Here is an 18,698-nt window from a genome sequence, read left to right on the forward strand (position 1 = left end):
CTGACGAATGCACTGCCTGGGGGTGTGGTGCCTTCACAGCAGGCAGGGGTCAAGGGCTGGTCAAAGGGATTTCTGTTACAGTAGGGAAGCAGTGGCAATGGGAAAGAAGATAATACCTTGAATCATGCTGTATGAATGTGGTTGAACTATTAGCAGCGAGCTACTGCAAAATGTAGTTCATTACACCAGTGGTTCTCAACCTTTTCAGGCCGCGACCCCCGAAATAATCATATTTTAACTGGGGACCCCCCCCCCACCCTGACGAGCACTAAGAGTCGAGGCATTACATTTTGTATAACACGGTATAACATTGAGAAAATAGCCGTTGCGAGATGTTGTGAGCATGTAGATCTGCTATTTTCACAATTTCTGCCTCTAATATTTGACAATTTGACCAATGTTTAATTTGTCATTTAAGAGTCATTAAAAGTCCTTGAATTGTCACTTTGGAAATGTGCATATACCCTCTATACACTTAAACTTCATGTTGGTTTGTTTAATGTTACTCGTGAGAAAACAATGTTGCACATTAAATGAATCATCTGGGGACCGCCCAAAATAATTTGGGGACCCCCCTGGGGGTTGAGCACCATTACACCACAGCGCTGACATTTCAGAGGATGCGAGTATTTAAAGCCTCGCTATGTTAGCCCGGAACCAGACGAAACTGCCATTGTATTGTTATGGATAAAATAATTTTGTCCAATCTTTATGGCAGAGTATGTTAATACAATAACTTGGACAATTGGGGTGCTTGTATTTTGTCTCCCTGCTCTTCCATTGAGACATGATTGTGTCAAAGGTCATGTGTGCTCACCTAGACACAAGATCTGCCACAAAATCTGCCACAAATATCAGCACCGGGTTCAAATCCAGGGTAGAAGAGGAAAGTCACGTAGTGCTGCTTTGTTATTAAGCATATTAAATATATGCACACGCACAGGCACAGAGTACAGGCACAGAGTTCCTCTTGCACAGACGAGAAGTATGTTGCTTACGCTCTTTGTTTTTGTGTTCAAAGTTTATAGACGTGCGGAAAGTAGGTCAAGCAATTTCAGAACCGAAATACATTTATTTCTTTCCGAGGCCGCTTTCTGCTTCTTCTCGCCTTTATATGGAATATGTGGGGAAAGTAAGGCTGTTGATTTGAATTGCTCAGTCTGTTCTGCCTCCAGATAAATTCAAATCTTCCACGGTTGACAGCGATGCTACGTTCTGTGTTGCTGTGTACTCTATGCAGCTGTTGTCGGGACTCTTCTTTCTCAGTGGCTTATGCAAACTTCATTTTTCATCTCCCTCAGATGTTCTCATCATCATTCCCCATCATCGCCCTTCTTCATGAAAGCGCTAAGTTAAAAGTCTGGACATATTTGGGTTCCAATCCCATTTCCTCCCCCTCCCCCCACTCTTCATTGCTGTTTTTCTTCTTTCTAATGCGTTAACGCAAATAGAGTTGAAATGACAGCTAATTTTATTCAGATTGCAGTGTAATTAGGCAGACAGTCCCAGTGTCGGTTTCGAATGCGGTCGTCGCTGGCCATATTTCAGCCCATCACCTCCTCATCCACCTCAGCATGCTAGCACCAATAATTCCACTTTTGATGTTAGATTCAAGCATATAGCGATTGACATGTTCTCTTCTCTCTCCAACACCTTTGCCCTCTCTCTCTCTCTCTCTCTCTCTCTCTCTCTCTCTCTCTCTCTCTCTCTCTCTCTCTCTCTCTCTGTCTTTTGCTCCAGCCGAGTGTGGCTCGTCCGTGACTGGCATGCAAGGGGTTCTGCTCTCTCCCAACTACCCCGGTTACTACGGCAACAACCACGAGTGCATCTACTCCATCCAGACGCAGCCTGGCAAAGGCATCCAGCTCCGCGCACGAGACTTCAGGCTGGAGGAGGACGACATGCTGAAAGTAAAAGAGGAGTGTGTGTGTGCGTGTGTACATGTGTGCGTGTGTACATGTGTCGTGTGCGTGTGTGAGAGAGATGTTGTGGGGCTGTAATTTAGGCGTGTTAGCAGGTTCAGGGGTAGTTCCAGCCACTCAGGACATATCTTATAGGTTCTAAGAACACTACAGCGGATACCGCGTAGAGTTTCTTTACAGCACCAGTGGGTGTGTATTTGCTTGTATTTGTGTGTATGTGTGCGCTGGGTTTGTGCACGTATGATGTGTCTAGCAATTTTTCTAACCCAGGGGTCTTCAACGTTTTCAGGCCAAGCACCCCTTAGTTGAGAGAGAGATGAAGCAGGGACCCCCACAACCTGTTCATAGATTCCATATAGTTTCATTGTTTGACAGCACGATCATCAGTGTATTTTGGATTCATGTTAATGTGTTCATGTTAAAGGGGGTCCTCAGAGTTACTACAGGGGCTCCTCCAAATCTTTGTGTGATAGAAACTTTTTTTCTCCTTTTTTATCCACTTGAACCCTAACGTCCATATTCGGAGAACTTTTGCAGAAAATAGCAGATCTACAAGCTCACAACGCCTCGCAGTGAGCTTGTAGATCGGCTATTTTCGGCAAAAGGTTTGGTGTGGAGGGGAAAGGGTCAAGTTTAAAGTGTTGACAGTGGTTAAATATCTGAAAACACAAATTGACATCAGTCCAAAATACACTGATGATTGTGTTGTCAAACGATGAAACTATATGGAATCTACATTAAGGTTGTGGGGGTCCCTGCTTCATCTTTCTCTCGGCTAAGGGGTCCTTGGACCAAAAACGTTAAAGACCCCTGCCCAGGGGTCCCGGACACCCTGTTGAAGACCTCTGTTCTAACCCATTCTTCCCTGGTTGTGTGTGTGTGTGTGTCTCACTCTCTCTCTGTCTCTCTCTCTGTCTCTCTCTGTCTCTCTCTGTCTGTCTCTCTCTCTCTCTCTCTCTCTCTCTCTCTCTCTCTCTCTCTCTCTCTCTCTCTCTCTCTCTCTGTCTCTCTCCTGCTCCCCTGTAGGTGTTTGATGGCAGCAGCAGCCAGGCCCGTCTGCTGGGAGCGTTCACGGGCAGTGAGCTGCTGGACAGCGTCCTCAACACCACGTCCAGCTCCATGTGGCTGGAGTTCATCAGCAACGCAGACAACACCAGCAAGGGCTTCGAGCTGCACTTCAACAGTGAGTGGCGACAAATTCATTCATTCATTCAAAGCACGCAGACGACATGCACGCATACTAGCACTAGTAAAGATACTCAAAATGTGTACTTAAGTCCATGACTCAAGTAAATGTACTTTGTTAGTGTCCACCGCTGGCTATGTATCTGCTATTTCAAGGCCAAAGGTCAAGGTAGCAACTTTCTCTGGCAGTGTGAGGTTTACTTGCCAACTACTTATACTACCTACTAACCTGTGGACATGTCCTAAGCTAGAGGCGCACACACACACACACACACACACACACACACACACACACACACACACACACACACACACACACACACACACACACACACACACACACACAGCCGGCAGACATCTTGTGTGACACAAGATGCCTTCTGTTTGTGCAGTCATGCAATCTAGTACGCCACGTCCTAGTTAACCTCGCGTAGCCAGGCGTACTCATCTGCGAAGAGAAAAGCCTGGTTACGGCGTGAGGCTGATACGGCATAGAACGGTGCTACTTCCGCTGGGAGAATTTCACCGGATGTTATTGTTTTCTCACAGTGTGGTGTATTCCCCGCTGGCAAATAAAACTGTTCTACTTCTCCCGACCCTTCGGTTGTGCTCGTAATAAACAATATCCAAACAAAAACATGGATTCTGACAAAGGACACCTATTAAGAGCGAGTTAAGAGCTACACTCTATTTAGGTTTGTTTCGCTGGCAGACCTGCACTGTGTGATGTAAGTTCCCTTAACCGCAGCACTTCCGCCACTTCAGTTAAGCCGCCCACAGTGGATATTGTGGCCAGGGTGCGTCCTAGTACATACTTTATGTGGAGACGTCCTTGGCTACCACACACGCACATACCGAACAGAAACGCCACTAGGCCACTTTGACCCTCAGGTGATAACAAAGCCCTGTGCAGACTCTTGAGCGTGGGCCAGGGTTACCGTGTGCATGTTGAGTGAATACAAACTTCCTGATGGAGTAGCCTGGAGGCTCACTCTGATCTCTTTTTCATCTCTCCTTGTTTCTTTGTTTTCCTTCCCTCCCTCCCACCGCTATTGACCGTATTATCTTCATCTTCTCACTGGGTGAAAAGAGAGATTATCTGACATATACTGGTCGATTATATGACTGTTATTTTACAGGTATACTGGGCATATACCCACATTATTGGATATATACTTTTAGGTGATATCCTGCCCCCAGCTAGACAAAGGCACAACAGGGGGTCTGGTTCATTCCTTTGACCTACAAATTGACTATTAAGTTTAAAGAAAGGGGAGGAGGGCAAACAGCCCCCTCCCAAAAAGACACATTTTAGTTTGCCTTGTATATCCCAAGTATAAAGTATAGGGCTTAATTTGCCTTAACTCACATTTTGAGTTGTGCATGGATAACCTATTATAATCTGTTTCTCCTTTGACCTATTTTCTTTTGTCTAAATTCATTTTAGAGTGTTCTGGGCATGTGCACTGTTAGTACTTTGGGTATGCGGTCAGGTTTAGGCTTGTCTCAGGGAAGAGGACACCCCTGCCTTGCATAGTCCAACATGAGCACATGACGGGCACCAAATCATTTACTAGGTTTTATTCTTTTGTTTTTTTTATCGTATGTACTGTACATGTGTATGTCATTGAATTGCAATTTCATTTGTGCTTGTCGTCTTCAATGTCTCTGTAATTTTGTAATTTGACCCCAGGAAGAATTGTCACTGCTGAGGCAGTGACTAATGGGGATCTCTTAACCCATTTAGAACGGGTACACATTATTGTGTCTGTTCTTGAGAGACTACAATGTCAGTGCTTCTCAAACCTTTTAATGTGAAGGACCCCCAAACTGATATGTATTTGGCCACGGACCCCCATCTCAAAACATTTAGTTCCAGGGACCCCCCAGAAGCAAAATTTTAGTTACAAACGTTCGCTTTAAAAATACATACCGTATTCAAAGATTTGCACACATTTTCACGACTTTTTCAAAAATAGCAGATCTACAAGCTCGCAGCGCGGCACTCGGTGCCGCACTGTGAGCTTGTATATCTGCTATTTTTCAATAGTTAAAGCATTCAATAATTCTAGGCCTAAATGGGTTGTTAAATAAACAATAAATAAACAATCTTCTTCACTGCCCTCCTCCTCCATTGTCCTGTCCTCCGCCAGGTTTCGAGTTGGTGAAGTGTGAGGACCCGGGCGTCCCTCAGTTCGGTTACAAGCGGGAGGACAAGGGCCACTTTGCGGGGAGCACCGTGTCGTACAGCTGTGACCCCGGCTACACCCTGAAGGGCCCCGAGGTGCTGACGTGTCTGAGGGGCGAACGGAGGTCCTGGGACAGCCCCCTGCCTCTCTGTGTCGGTAAGTCTGGAGCGCCGCTGTATGGTTGGGATCCCACTGTCATGTGACAATGGATATGGTGAAATGAAGGGTTTCATTGCCAGTAGTTTGAGTGTTTCTCAACACACTTCACACTTCCCTTAAAGGGGAGGCTTTTAAAAATATATATTTTATATAAATATTGGTCCATAATATGATTTTATACAGTTTTTAGCCTAAACAAACACTCGGATATTGAATTTTCATGTTCTGTCTGTCTCTAATTCCAAGCCGATCAGATGCAATACCAAAATGCCCTTTGTTGGCAATGGGGTGCTGTCTTTGGGCTAAAATTGGAATGATACACCCACTCAGAAAATCACAGAAATGAAAACCAAGGCTTAGAGTTGATTGGGATTTTTAGAATGTTATGGTGTGGCCCCTTTAACTCTGACAGTGTACAAGTGGCACCAATTTTGTTCCATCTGTCAGAGTTACATACCTGTATGTGTCAATTTAGGCCCCCCTAAAGGAACCACTGCCATAAGGTGATGTTATACGTGACATGGCGTTAGATAACGTTACCACTACGTTGGATTATGTTACATTCCACTCGTATTGCACCATGATTTTGTCTTACGCTAGAGTGGTTCTTAACCTTTTCAGGCTGCTCACATGCTCATTGCTCACCATGCTTTGCGAGGCGTTGTGAGCATGTAGATAGGCTGTTTTCACAATTTCTGCCTAATATTTGACAATTTGTCCAATGTTTAATTTGTCAATTTAGGGGTATTAAAAGTCCTTAAATTGTCACGTTAGAAATGTGCATTATACCCTCTCTACACTTTATGTCGATTTGTATACTGTTGAGTGAGAATAATTTGGGGACCCCCCTAGGGGTCCCGACCCACAGGTTGAGAACCACTGCGGTAGGTTATGTTACACTATGTTTCATTGCGCTGTTACATTATGCTATGTTACGCGACGTTGTTATCTATCTTATCGTCGTTGTCCGATGAAAACCTTGTATGTCCAAAACCGTTCGCACACAACGCCTCGCACCGCGAGGCGTTGTGTGCTTGTAGATCTGCTGTTTTCACTACTTTTGTGCGACAGCCTTGTCTGATGAAGCAGGGCTTTACTTTGCGAAAGAACATACAATTTTGAAACTTGGAGATACGAGGTTTCCACCCGACCACGACGTTATGTTACTGCATGCTATGTGTTATTTACCTTGTCTTATCCGCTTTGCCTCATACATTTCATCAATAGTAAATGTGGTGCTTTGTGAACTGCTGAACTATAAACCAAGTGCAGCCGAGCAAGGGGGACTACATGACCTAGTTTCTGGAATCTGTCGAAGTGTAAACTGTTGACAATGTGAGCCAGAGCACTTGGCCTGGCCCGGCTCGGCTCGTACCGGTCCAAGACAGCTCTGTGGGTTCCTCGTTTTCTTCTGACGTGTGGTTCTTTTTTTTAGCTTCCATTTGATAGTGAGAACATTTCTCAGAGAACGTTGCTGTTAACACATTCCCCGCCATTTAACAATACCTTCATACTCTATGGTGCCTCTGGTCTCCATAGACTTCCATGTAATTCATAGTGCACGGATCATGCACACCCATGCCTAGATAATGCACCATGTGTGTCCACATTGCTCACAGCTTTCAAACAAAAAAATCCGAATGGAAATCCGTTCAGGCATTCATGAGATACAAGCCATTATGTTTTCCTAAAATGTAAACAAAGATGGCTGCCATGTTTGATAGATGGGGTTGCTATGGGGGTTAAACATGCAATTTCGCGATTTCTATCATGCCTACTACATTTTTTTTTTCAAAATGGCGGAAATTCTCGGGACTATCGGGCCTGGCAGGGAAAGACATTGAAAAAATCTCGGGACTATCGGGCCTGGCATGCAATGAGTTAATGTCTAATGCAGGCGTGCCCAAAAGGTAGATCGTGATCTACCAGTAGATCACAAAGGCTGTGCAGGTAGACCACATGACAGGTAGACCGCTATTCCAAAGATCCCCTCGGGTACATTGTTTTTGGGTGGGTAGATCATGTTGAGCTTGTCATTTTAAAATGAGCTCTCAAGTCAAAAAAGTGTTGGCACCCCTGGTCTAATGCTTGGATTTAGAGCAGGTGTGCTTCTGGTCGCCACCATGGCTGTGTATGCTCAGTTATACATATTAACACAAACACCAAAAGTGGTGGAGATTTCAGCCCTCCAAAGAATTAATATGCAATACTGTTGGCTCAGATGCACAACACCTGGACGAGGTGAGGAAAAGCTTTTGCGCTAGGAGTGACAGATGAAGCCAGGCCTCTGGGTAATAAGGGAATAACCGCGGCTGCTGTCCGTGGTGCTGATCGATTGGTTGATGGTTGTTGTTTGCTAGATTTTGTTGTTAACACAACGGCCGCCAAGGTTTCTAACATTTCTAGCTGTTGCTGGTGCCGCGGTTCACTTACGCTTTATTTTGAAGAGCCTCGGAAGCTTCGTGCGTGTGCACGTGAGTGTCCACTGACGATTGAGGAAGATAATCTATTTGTTTACAAACGCGAAACTAAAATCCAAACCGGGGCCGACCATCGCAGTAAAGTGTCGCCGTGAAAACAGGCAGATCTCTGCTTCCCTGGCGTTCTTTTCACCTTATTCAGAGATAAAGCCCTTTTTATGTTTCAGCATAGAATAGAAATCAATGCAGCCTAGATGCTCCATTTTGTTTCTGTGCGAGCCACGTTATGACGTATGGACCAGGGTCTTTCACAGACAACACAACATGCGCGCAGTTGCACACTGCACAGTTAACCCTTTGTCTCGTTCCTTAACGAGACAATTGATTTTTGGCACAGCGACCTCCAGTGGCCGTATCTCGTTACTGAACGAGTTTGGCTCCATGGGTGTTAATAATAACGTTTTTGTTATTTTTAAACTGGAGCTCTATAACTTTCATTAGGGTAAACTTGATTTTCCCTTCATGTTCCCCGATTATGTGGTACCTGGCACCGTTGTGGCGAATGCACCATCACGTCAAGTTGCTGTGTCCCTTTTAGATCCTCACATCTGTATCGCATCACGACTGCAAATGCCCCCATTTCCGATTCCATTCTGCCGTCGTTGTGGCTAAAATAAGACTTCTTCGCCATGTCAGCAATACAGGGGGCACCTAGTTGTTGTCTGTCCCCTCCTCCTGGCCATGAGAGGACAAAGAGCTAACGTTACAGTACAGGATCTACTTTTACGAAAAAGGAGATGATGCCAGGGTTTTCACTCCTCTCTCACACACACACACACACACACACACACACACACGCACACACACACACACACACACACACACACACATACACACACACACACACACACACACACACACACACACACACACACACACACACACACACACACACACACACACACACTCATGCACAAGATTGACAAGTCCTCCTGTTCACCCATCCATTTCAGTATACGTGTTCGTCATGATTTTATCATCTTTCCATTTACAGTAGCAGCTGCCCATAAAATCACTGCTTAAGCACCACCATCCTACACATCGCTTCTCTCTGTCTCTCTCTCTGTCTCTCTCTCTCTCTCTCTCTCTCTGTCTCTCTCTCACACGCGTGCGCACACACACACACACACACACACACACACACACATTGTGTGTGGAGTCGCAATGACGCATCCAGCATATCTTTTATTGATTACAATAAAAGCGCTTGGCACCCGCTTCCCGCTGCACCCCCCCCCCCCCTGACAGGTAATTTTACATAGTGGAATAAACAACAGTCAGGAGGAAAACGCGAACACGCTTGTCCTCGCCGTGCTCCCCTTCTGCTGGATGCTCAGCCTTTACAAACAGCCCGTACATACACCACCACGTTGGGAGGAGAAGACCAGGAGATGTGGCTCTTTTGTAGGAAGGAGCGAGTGGAGCGCTTGAGAAGCATCAAGGGAGCCGCCAGTCACCTGGAGGTTACAGGAGTTGATTTAGTTTTTTACTCCAGACACCCGTCTCCCCCTGGCCTCATAAAAAAAAAACAATAACACAGGGTTCTTAAAGCAAGGCAACAAACCCCCTCTTTCTCCAGCGAGAGACAGGTTAAGGTGGCACCGGTGTTAAGCGTGTGTTTTCCCGCCATTGTAAATAACAGAAGTCCCTTGTTCTGAGGCAACTTGCCTGATATGAGAGAGAGAGAGAGAGAGAGAGAGAGAGAGAGAGAGAGAGAGAGAGAGAGAGAGAGAGAGAGAGAGAGAGAGAGAGAGAGAGAGAGAGAGAGAGAGAGAGAGAGAGAGAGAGAGAGAGAGAGAGAGTGGGTGGTAAATGTTTTTAAATCACCATTTCTGCGTCATAGAGGCAAAGCAGTGAATACAGCACAACAGAACCAGTGGAGTCAAGGGGTTCACACTCTGAAAATAGCCAATCGACGCATGTACTCGTCGTATGACGAAGTATACGCCAGGCTTCACACAGGCCGCGAGGCTACGACCGTATCCTGGATACTCGCCGGGAGAGCGATATTAAGAGTGGAGTAACAGCTAGATACAGCCATTGGTTGCATCAATGCTTCCCTGATCCAACTCCAGTACTCTCCCGCAGCATGTGGTCACCAGGCCAGAAGCAGTGTTATTATCAGGGACTTTTGGCTTGTTTATCAGTAAAGTCGCTTGCAAATATTGGTAGTTGTGGGTTGTGTTTTCTTTGAGCTTGCTTATTTCTCTGGCAAATTCTGGCAGCACTGGCCAGCAGAACAAGATGCTGCCTTTGTCTTCCTTTGATCGATCACCGTCTTCTCTTTCCTCCTCCGCCTTTCCAAAACACACTCGCACTCACCCAGGGCGAGTGTGTGTGTGTGTGTGTGTGTGTGTGTGTGTGTGTGTGTGTGTGTGTGTGTGTGTGTGTGTGCGTGTGCGCGTGTGCATCTGTGTGTGTGTACTTGCGTGCCGTGCGTGCGTGTGTGAAAAATGGATGAAAGAAAAGCTCAAAGAAAGAATAAAGAGGATAAGGACGAAGGGAAATCAATCTTATCACGTGTATCACTACTTTTCCCCCCTTTCTTTTTACTCTGTCATCCATTCTTCTCTCTTTGTGAAAGGTTAGAATGGGCGATGTTGGCTTTGTTTCCAATGTGTATATCTCCTGGTGTGTGTGAGTGTGTGTGTGTGTGTGTGTGTGTGTGTGTGTGTGTGTGTGTGTGTGTGTGTGTGTGTGTGTGTGTGTGTGCGCGTGTGTGTTTTATGCTTTGACAGCAGAAACTATCAGAGGGCAGCTCTGGTGATTATTGCTGTTTAAATGCATAATGTATGAGAGAGAGAAGGCGTGTGTGTGTGTGTGTGTGTGTGTGTGTGTGTGTGTGTGTGTGTGTGTGTGTGTGTGTGTGTGTGTGTGTGTGTGTGTGTGTGTGTGTGTGTGTGTGTGTGTGTGTGTGTGTGTGTGTGTGTGTGTGTGTGTGTGTGTGTGTGTGTGTGTGTGTGTGTGTGTGTGCGCACGCGTGTATGTGTGTGCGCGTGTGTGTGAGAGAAAGAGAGAGAGAGCGTGGGAAAGAGAAATATTAATAGAGGCAGTGAAATAGGAAAAATAATAGAGGCATACTGGATCATTAAAGGGATGTGATGTTTATTGAATAGGTGCTCTTTTAGGGAGGTTTTGAATAAGGATAGGGAGTCAAATGCTTGATGGCTGGCGGTAGGCTGTTCCACATGTTGGTGGTAGAATGGTAGGCGGCATTCATCCACATGTTTGTACCTCATTTCTCCTTTTGTTTGTTAAAGGGGAAATCAGAGCAAAACATATCCCCCCTGAATGTCTCATAGTTTTCATAAATGTTCCTACCTGGTTTGGTGGATTTCTGTTATTATTGCTCCACATCCGAGTTTTGACGACCACTCCTCACAGCTAAAATGGGGCTGGTGCGACTCAACCAAAATCGCGTATTTTTGGCGCTACAAAGTTCCTTTTTTCTTTATGAATCGTACATCTATTAGTTCCCTGAGACCACCCAAAGTCTTGTTATTCCACCCGGATGAGAAACAGGCTGAAAACAATGACGCAATTTCCAAAGCGAGATTCTAGCGTATCGTGAGATTTCCGGTTACTACGCTTCTAACGTAACTTCTGTATAGCGCAAAGAAGGCTTTGTCCTGGGGTTGTTACAGCCAGTATGTACACAGCAAGGCATCGGGTATAAATAAATTAATACAAAAATAGCAGCAAAATAATATAATCTAGTGTGTCTGTTGATCGCTTGAATCCAGTTTTATGAATGAGAAGATAACGTACGCTTCTCTGCACTATTCTAGAAGCTTACTACCCTAGAAGCGTTGTTTTCAGCGCATTTCTCATCTGGGTCAATATGTGGTGGACTAAAAAGACTTTGGGTGGTCTCAGGTGCAATAATAACAACAGTTTTGGTCTGGATTTCCCCTTTAAGAGCTGTTATTGTCCTCAAAGTGGGGTCTGCTTCAAGACAGAAAAGCATGTTTTCCAAATGTTCCAATCCAGGGCAAATGTCTGCCTGTCTCATTGTCTGTCTCTGGGTGGTGTTTGATATTTCCTGCTCACCAGTGGAGGATTTCTTGAAACCCATTACTTCCAGTACTTGAGGCTGCAATTTTCTTTCCTCCATTATTTCTGTCTACCTGCAGTGGTTTCTCTGAGAGAGTGTGTGTGTACGTGCGTGCGTGCGCGTGTGAGGGAGAGAGACGCGTGTCTTCACGTTGCTTGTTGCACGACCAAGCTCATATTGGGACTTGGCATTAACAGATTCTCTGCGTGTTGATCCATGAAACGAGAACTGTCATATCTACAGACCCTTACAGCTAAACGCACACACACACACACACACACACACACACACACACACACACACACACACACACACACACACACACACACACACACACACACACACACACACACATACACACACACGCACACACACTCACACTTTGACCCCCACTCCACTGACAAGCAAGTGATTTGTATTCTTCAACATGACAAGACTGCCATTCCCCTGGCGTGATGTATATTGTCCATCACACAGTGACCCTCAGAATGCACTGGCTAAAGCCTACCGGCATTACAACCCCTATAGAAAGCATGCCACTATGCTACCCATACAGTACACATAAACAACAAGGCACGTGCACACATAGACATCAAAGGGGGCTTGAGCCCCTGCCCTTTTATCCATCTCTAAAAAGTGCCCTCTTCAGACCATGAACGCAGTTTTTACTAAGGTTTAAAAAAAAAACGCAAACGCCCCGTTTCCATGCCATACCTGAAGGCAGCATTCAAGAGAATTGCCTTGTCCAAACTCTCCTGAACTTGAAAGCAGCATCGTGTGTTGACAGAATTGCCATCTCTGTGAAGCAATCCATGCCGTTATGCCACATCTCCAGTATTGACTTGATTATGCTTAGTTCAGTGTGGTATCACACACCGAAAATAGCCGACCTCCAAGCTCACAACTGCTATTTTCAATATTTCCACCAAAAGGCGCTTATAGAGATTTCAGCCCCTGCCTCTCTAACATTCTCTGCACGTCCCTGATCTACAGATTGATGCCTCAGGCTAAACTTTAATATCCAGCCAGATCAGTCAAGGTATAATCTCTCGTCTTGTTATAAATGCTGTACTGAATGTTGGTACAGTTGAGTTCTCCTCTCATAACAAAACATGTCCTACAACATACTGTAGGTACGATCAGGGGCGTCACACCAAATTCTGGGCCCTGGGTACAAGGATTCACTGCGGTCCCCGCATGAATATTAACTATTGAAAAATAGCAAATATACAAGCTCACAGCACGGCACCGAGTGCCGCGCTGTGAGCTTGTAGATCTGCTATTTTTGAAAAATCGTGAAAATGTGTGCAAGAAACTTATGTTTCTATGTCAGAGGTGCTCAAAAGTTTTTATGTGAAGGACCCCCAAGATGATAATGTATTTGGCCACAGCTAGACCCCCATCTCAAAATATCTAGTTCCAGGGACCCCTCCCCGGAAGCAAAATTTGAGTTACAAATGTTCGCTTAAAAAATGCATATTCAAAGATTTGAGCAAATTTTTTACGACTTTTCAAAAATAGCAGATCTACAAGCTCGCAGCGCGGCACTCGGTGCCGCGCTGTGAGCTTGTATATCTGCTATTTTTCAATAGCTAAAGTTACTATAGGGCCCCTCCACCTTGGGCACTGGTAACTCAGTCCCACTTTCCTACCCCTTGTGACGCCCCTGGGTACGATACGGTATGATATGTTTGATACGGTGGAACACGTTAGCTTAGCCAAGAGGAGATGCACACGCACGCACGCCCACGTACACGCATCTCTCTCTCTACGCATACACACACACACACACACACACACACAGAAATTATATTGACTTGGCTCCTCTCCCTGCCATCATTCAGATCTCTGTTTGGATGACGAAATGCATTTGCCCTTGTCTGCGTGACTGACATGGTTGTTAATTAAAATTGGGGAAACGAGTGAAATGGGAGGCACATTGGGTCATGCAAAAAAAGTCTGGCCATGTGCTACTGTGATCTAGGCTCTATGAATTCTTCAGGACGTTGATTTGTTTTTTATTGAACATTCAAATGACTGAGGCATGATTTACAGCGGGGGTCTTCAACAGGGGGTCCGGGACCCCTAGGGGGTCCCCAGAGTTACTACAGGGGTCCTTCAAATCTTTGAGTGATAGAAAATTCTTTTCTCCTTTTTTATATTAACCACTTGAACCCTGGCGTCCATATTCGGAGAACTTTAGCCAAAAATAGCAGATCTACAAGGTCACAACGCCTCACGCTGCAAGGCGTTGTGAGCTTGTAGATCGGCTATTTTTAGCAAAGAGCTTTGATGTAGAGGGGAAAAAGAGCCGACTAATTACAGAGTGAAACTATATGGAATCTATGAACAGGTTGTGGGAATCCCTGCTTCATCTCTCTCTCAAGTTACTAAGGGGTCCTTGGCCTGAAAACGTTGAAGACCCCTGATTTACAGTATATTTGGCTTCACGACACCCATGCACAATGAAGTATTTCACCCAGGCTCTAATCATTTTACGTCTCTTTCTCCCCCGCTTTCGTCTCTCTCTCTCTCTGTGTCTCTCTGTCATCCCTCCTCTCTCTCACTTTGTCATGTCTTTCCTCTCCCCAGCTGAGTGTGGTGGCAGCATCCAGGATGAGCCGAGCGGGCGCATACTCTCCCCGGGTTACCCTGCGCCATACGAACACAACCTACACTGCGTGTGGACCATCGAGGCGGCCCCCGGTAGCACCATCAGGTTTGTCCATTCATTTGTGGTTTTACTTTAAGTTATAATTCTTTATAACTTAACACTTTATGCTTACTTGACCAGCGTCCCCCGGTGGTTTATCTTTTGATCCCTCATTTTCTCCCTCTACACCAAATCTCTTCGACAGAAACAGTTGATCTACAAGCTCAAAATGCGTCTCGTTGTGACAAGTTGGGAGCTTGTAGATCGGCTAATTTCTTGGAATGTTGGCCTATTTTCACCACATGTCCGCCTATTATGGTGAACTTGTGCGAGCAAAATGGCTGCTGTGTGAATATGGTCCATTTGCAGCAGTGTTTATCATTAATCCATGGCATTCGTTCACTAAAAGCTTGGAGTTAGTTATCGTTGGTTCAGGGGATTGCTGAAGGGCAGCACCACCTCAAAGCGTTTTGGCTTTCACCGACCAAAGTGAGTCAGTGATACATTTTGGCATGCGTGCCTGCCTGCCTGCCTGCCCTGCCCAAATGTGTGTGTGTGTACTCGCTCTGCTATGAGTGACCCCCTCCACTCCCTTTCACAGTTAAGGGCGTCCCAGGTAATGGCCGCGTGTTTTGCCTGTGTAATTTTGCATGAAATCGGGCAGGTGGCGAGAGCGCCCGTAATTGTCGAGAAGTTATAATAATTGGGCTGTTTACCAGGCGGCTCACCTCAGCTCACCTCTGCCCCCCCGATCCCTCCACAACTCTGCCCGTGCCCTCCGCCACACACACTCACACACGCACACACATGGGCAGGCACAATATACACTCTTCTATTTGTCCTTGAAACTTTTAGGCCTTTTCATTTTGTGATGAATCCCTCCTGATCGCTGCAAATGGATTCAGGGCCCTCTGGGCTAACACTCATCCTTCACGCCACTAAGGATGGGTGTGTGAAACTGTGTCTGTCAGAAACGTACACGTGCAATAATGACACTCTGTCAGGACACTAGCACTGAACAGGCACACGGTTCTGAGATAACTAGGGCTATTCAGACGGCTAAGCCACACAAACATCTGCATTCTCTCTCGGATCCGCAAGGTTGCACTCCACTCCTTGTGTGAATAGACACTTTTCAACGCGTCTCAAAGAAAAAGCTCAACGCATTTCAACTCTTGTTGCTTGCAGAGCGTGTGAGACAAACGCGGACGCGACAGTTTCGCGGGAGTGTGCCGGCTCGTCGCTCTGCCTGTCAGATTACCCGCCCTACCTACCTGCCTGCCTGCTCGCTCGTCTCTCCCTGAAAATGAATTGAGAGGCTGGTCGATCGCTTCCCAAAGCCCTGTTAGACTCAAACATAGCAACAGTTTACAGTATTCCTTTCCTCCGTAAGCCGAGGTCATGTAAAACAATGACTTTGTTTCATCATAGTGGCATGCTTTCTATAGGGGTTGTAATTGCATGTAAACCATGCAATTCAGGGTTCAATGTTATCACAGGTGACATCACCTACAGTATGTAAAAGTCCATATATGGGTATTCCCCAGAATCCCTTTTATGCCCATGAAGATCCCTGATGTCATCGATATATATCACTGGCCAGATGGCCAAGTCATGGCCCATACAGTATCTCTGTGGCTGGTTCACTCACCGGGAGCAACTAGGGGTTCAGAGTCTTGCTCAAGGACTCTTCGTCACTAACTCTGGGGGAGCCCGGGATCGAACTGTGAACCCTTCAGGAACCCTGCTGTGTTCTAATGACAGTTTCTCTATCCCTGAGCCACTGCTGCCCCCTATGATGAAGCAGGGCTCTACTTTACGAAAAAACATACACATTTGAAACATGGAGATACAAGCTTTCTGCCTGACAGTTACAACTGACAACATAGCACCATGGTATTAGGGATGGGACGATATGAAAATGTCATATCACGATTATTGTGACCAAAGAAATCACGATTTACGATATTTATCGCGATAATCAAAATTTCCCCAACATACATTATCCAGGGGCGGGAACATATGCCAAAAAATAGCAGATCTAACGTGTCGCAGCCCGATGCGTTGTGAGCTTGTAGATCAACTATTTTTGGCAAAGACATTTGATAGACAGTGAAAAAAGACTGTATCAAGTACATATAGTATAAGTACCTTTTACCAATTATGGAGGGTTTAAATAGTACCGGATATGCAGCTCGGCAAATAAAAGGTGAATTGATCCCAGTGCATGACGGAGGACGATTTCACGATAAATTAAATCTCCACGATATGATTATCATGAGTGTTTTTTTTATCACGATATAGGATAATATCGCGTATCGTCCCATCCCTACATGGTATGTGGGCAAGTGGAAGATTGGTATGCGATGGAGTGAAGATGGACAGCATGGCAATGATGTTTTCGACCCCCTGTCAGACAGCTCACATTGATTATTACTGCGGGGGCTCATCAGCATGGAACCAGGGAGCATTGTGTCCATGTGCAATTTTGTGCATACGTGTGTGGGATTCCAGCTTATGGCTGCCGCATGTTTCATCGTACAGATTGCTTTGTTCTTCATTACGGACATTATTATGTAGATGCGTGTTACATATTACATTGCATAATATTATGCCTTCCGTTCTGTGTGGGTGTGTGCACGCGTGTGTGTATTACTAGTGAGCAGTGGTGGAAAGTAACTAAGTAGATTTACTCAAGTACTGTACTTGTATTTGTACTTGACTTGACTATTTCCAATTTCCAATACTTTTACTTCTACTTCACTACTGTACATCTCGGATCCAAATATTGTACTTTTACTCCACTACAATTATTTGAAAACTTTAGTTACTAGTTACTTTGCATATATAATTGATTATAGTATAAAACATACATTAATCAAATTTAGCCCTATTTTATACATAGACTATTTGAAAATAGCCGATCTACAAGCTCACAACGCATCGCATAAGATTGGCACACAGGCCAAATTTAAGAATGTTAGTACTTTTTCCACCACTGCTAGTGAGGACCAAATGTCTAGTAGGATTTGATAACTTAATAATTGTGAGGACCATTTTCCTGGTCCTCCTCCAAGAGAAATTGTAGTTTCATAGTTGACATTTTGTTTTTAGGGATACTTTTACAATCAGATTACTTACACGCCGGTGTTGCACACGTGTTGTGAGCTTTTAGAGCAGCAATTCTCAGTGCTGTCCTAAAATGTGTATGTCCTCACAAGTAGAGTAAACTCTGTGTGTGCGCGTGTGTGAACGTGCTGCTGGTACGCTCTGGATCAAAAACTGTGTGTGATGTGTGTGTACTTGAGCATGTTTGTGTGTGGGTTTGTACACGTGTGCATACCGTGTGCGTGTGTTTGCGTGCCTTCATGTCTTTCTGTGCCCGTCTATGTGTATGTAGGTGCCACCCCACAAGTTGCATTTGCATGTTGCCTTGAGCTTAATTTATGCTCCCACGCACAGCAGTTCACAACGTGATGCGTTCATGCCACCTCGTCGTGAGCTTATTATCGGTCAGCTAGTTTTTAGTTCTGCGACAGACACCATTGTGTGACAAAGTATAAACCAGGCTTAACAACGACCCCTAGTGATCATAGCTTCATTAGTGACTTCGCTTCACCACGGGGTCCCTGGCATCCTTGTGTACGGTGTGTCACATACTGTATATACACCTTTGATCCCAACCAACGGCATCCATTATTGAGAAGGCATTTGCAATGCATTAGGTCAGGGACCGCAAGTCTCCCAAATGCTGTATCCAAAGCTAGCGTATTATAATCACTGTGTTGAGCATATGCGCGACCGGGAGTCAAGCCAAAACGACATTGAATGCCTTATACCACCCACTCACCAGTGAAACGAGAATTCACAACACTGTCACTGATATGACAGTATTGTGGTTGTGGATGGTGTGGTAAAGTTATAAAGTAGAAGAGCCGTTTCATGTAAGACCACACAGGGTCTTCATCAGGGCATATGACCCTGTGTGGTCGAAACATGTCGGCTTTTATTATTTTGTAATGAAATAAAATACCTTGTTTTTACATCCGTCCTCCT

At 45.3% G+C, this 18,698-nt stretch overlaps 1 protein-coding gene across 1 annotated transcript in view; it reads left to right on the top strand.

Moving 5' to 3' along the window:
- csmd2 (CUB and Sushi multiple domains 2) overlaps window positions 1-18,698 on the top strand; it is a gene marked incomplete at its 5' end in the record, with an annotated part of 568,918 nt that overhangs the window by 302,121 nt on the left and 248,099 nt on the right. Inside the window, 4 exons of the mRNA XM_080735514.1 lie at window positions 1,741-1,910; window positions 2,949-3,105; window positions 5,261-5,452; window positions 14,582-14,708. Of these exons, the coding sequence (XP_080591640.1) occupies window positions 1,741-1,910; window positions 2,949-3,105; window positions 5,261-5,452; window positions 14,582-14,708 (646 nt within the window). The remainder of the gene's footprint in view (window positions 1-1,740; window positions 1,911-2,948; window positions 3,106-5,260; window positions 5,453-14,581; window positions 14,709-18,698) is intronic.

The sequence above is a fragment of the Nannobrachium achirus genome, assembly GCF_963921795.1.
Source record: "Nannobrachium achirus genome assembly, chromosome: 10".
Classification (NCBI taxonomy): domain Eukaryota; kingdom Metazoa; phylum Chordata; class Actinopteri; order Myctophiformes; family Myctophidae; genus Nannobrachium; species Nannobrachium achirus.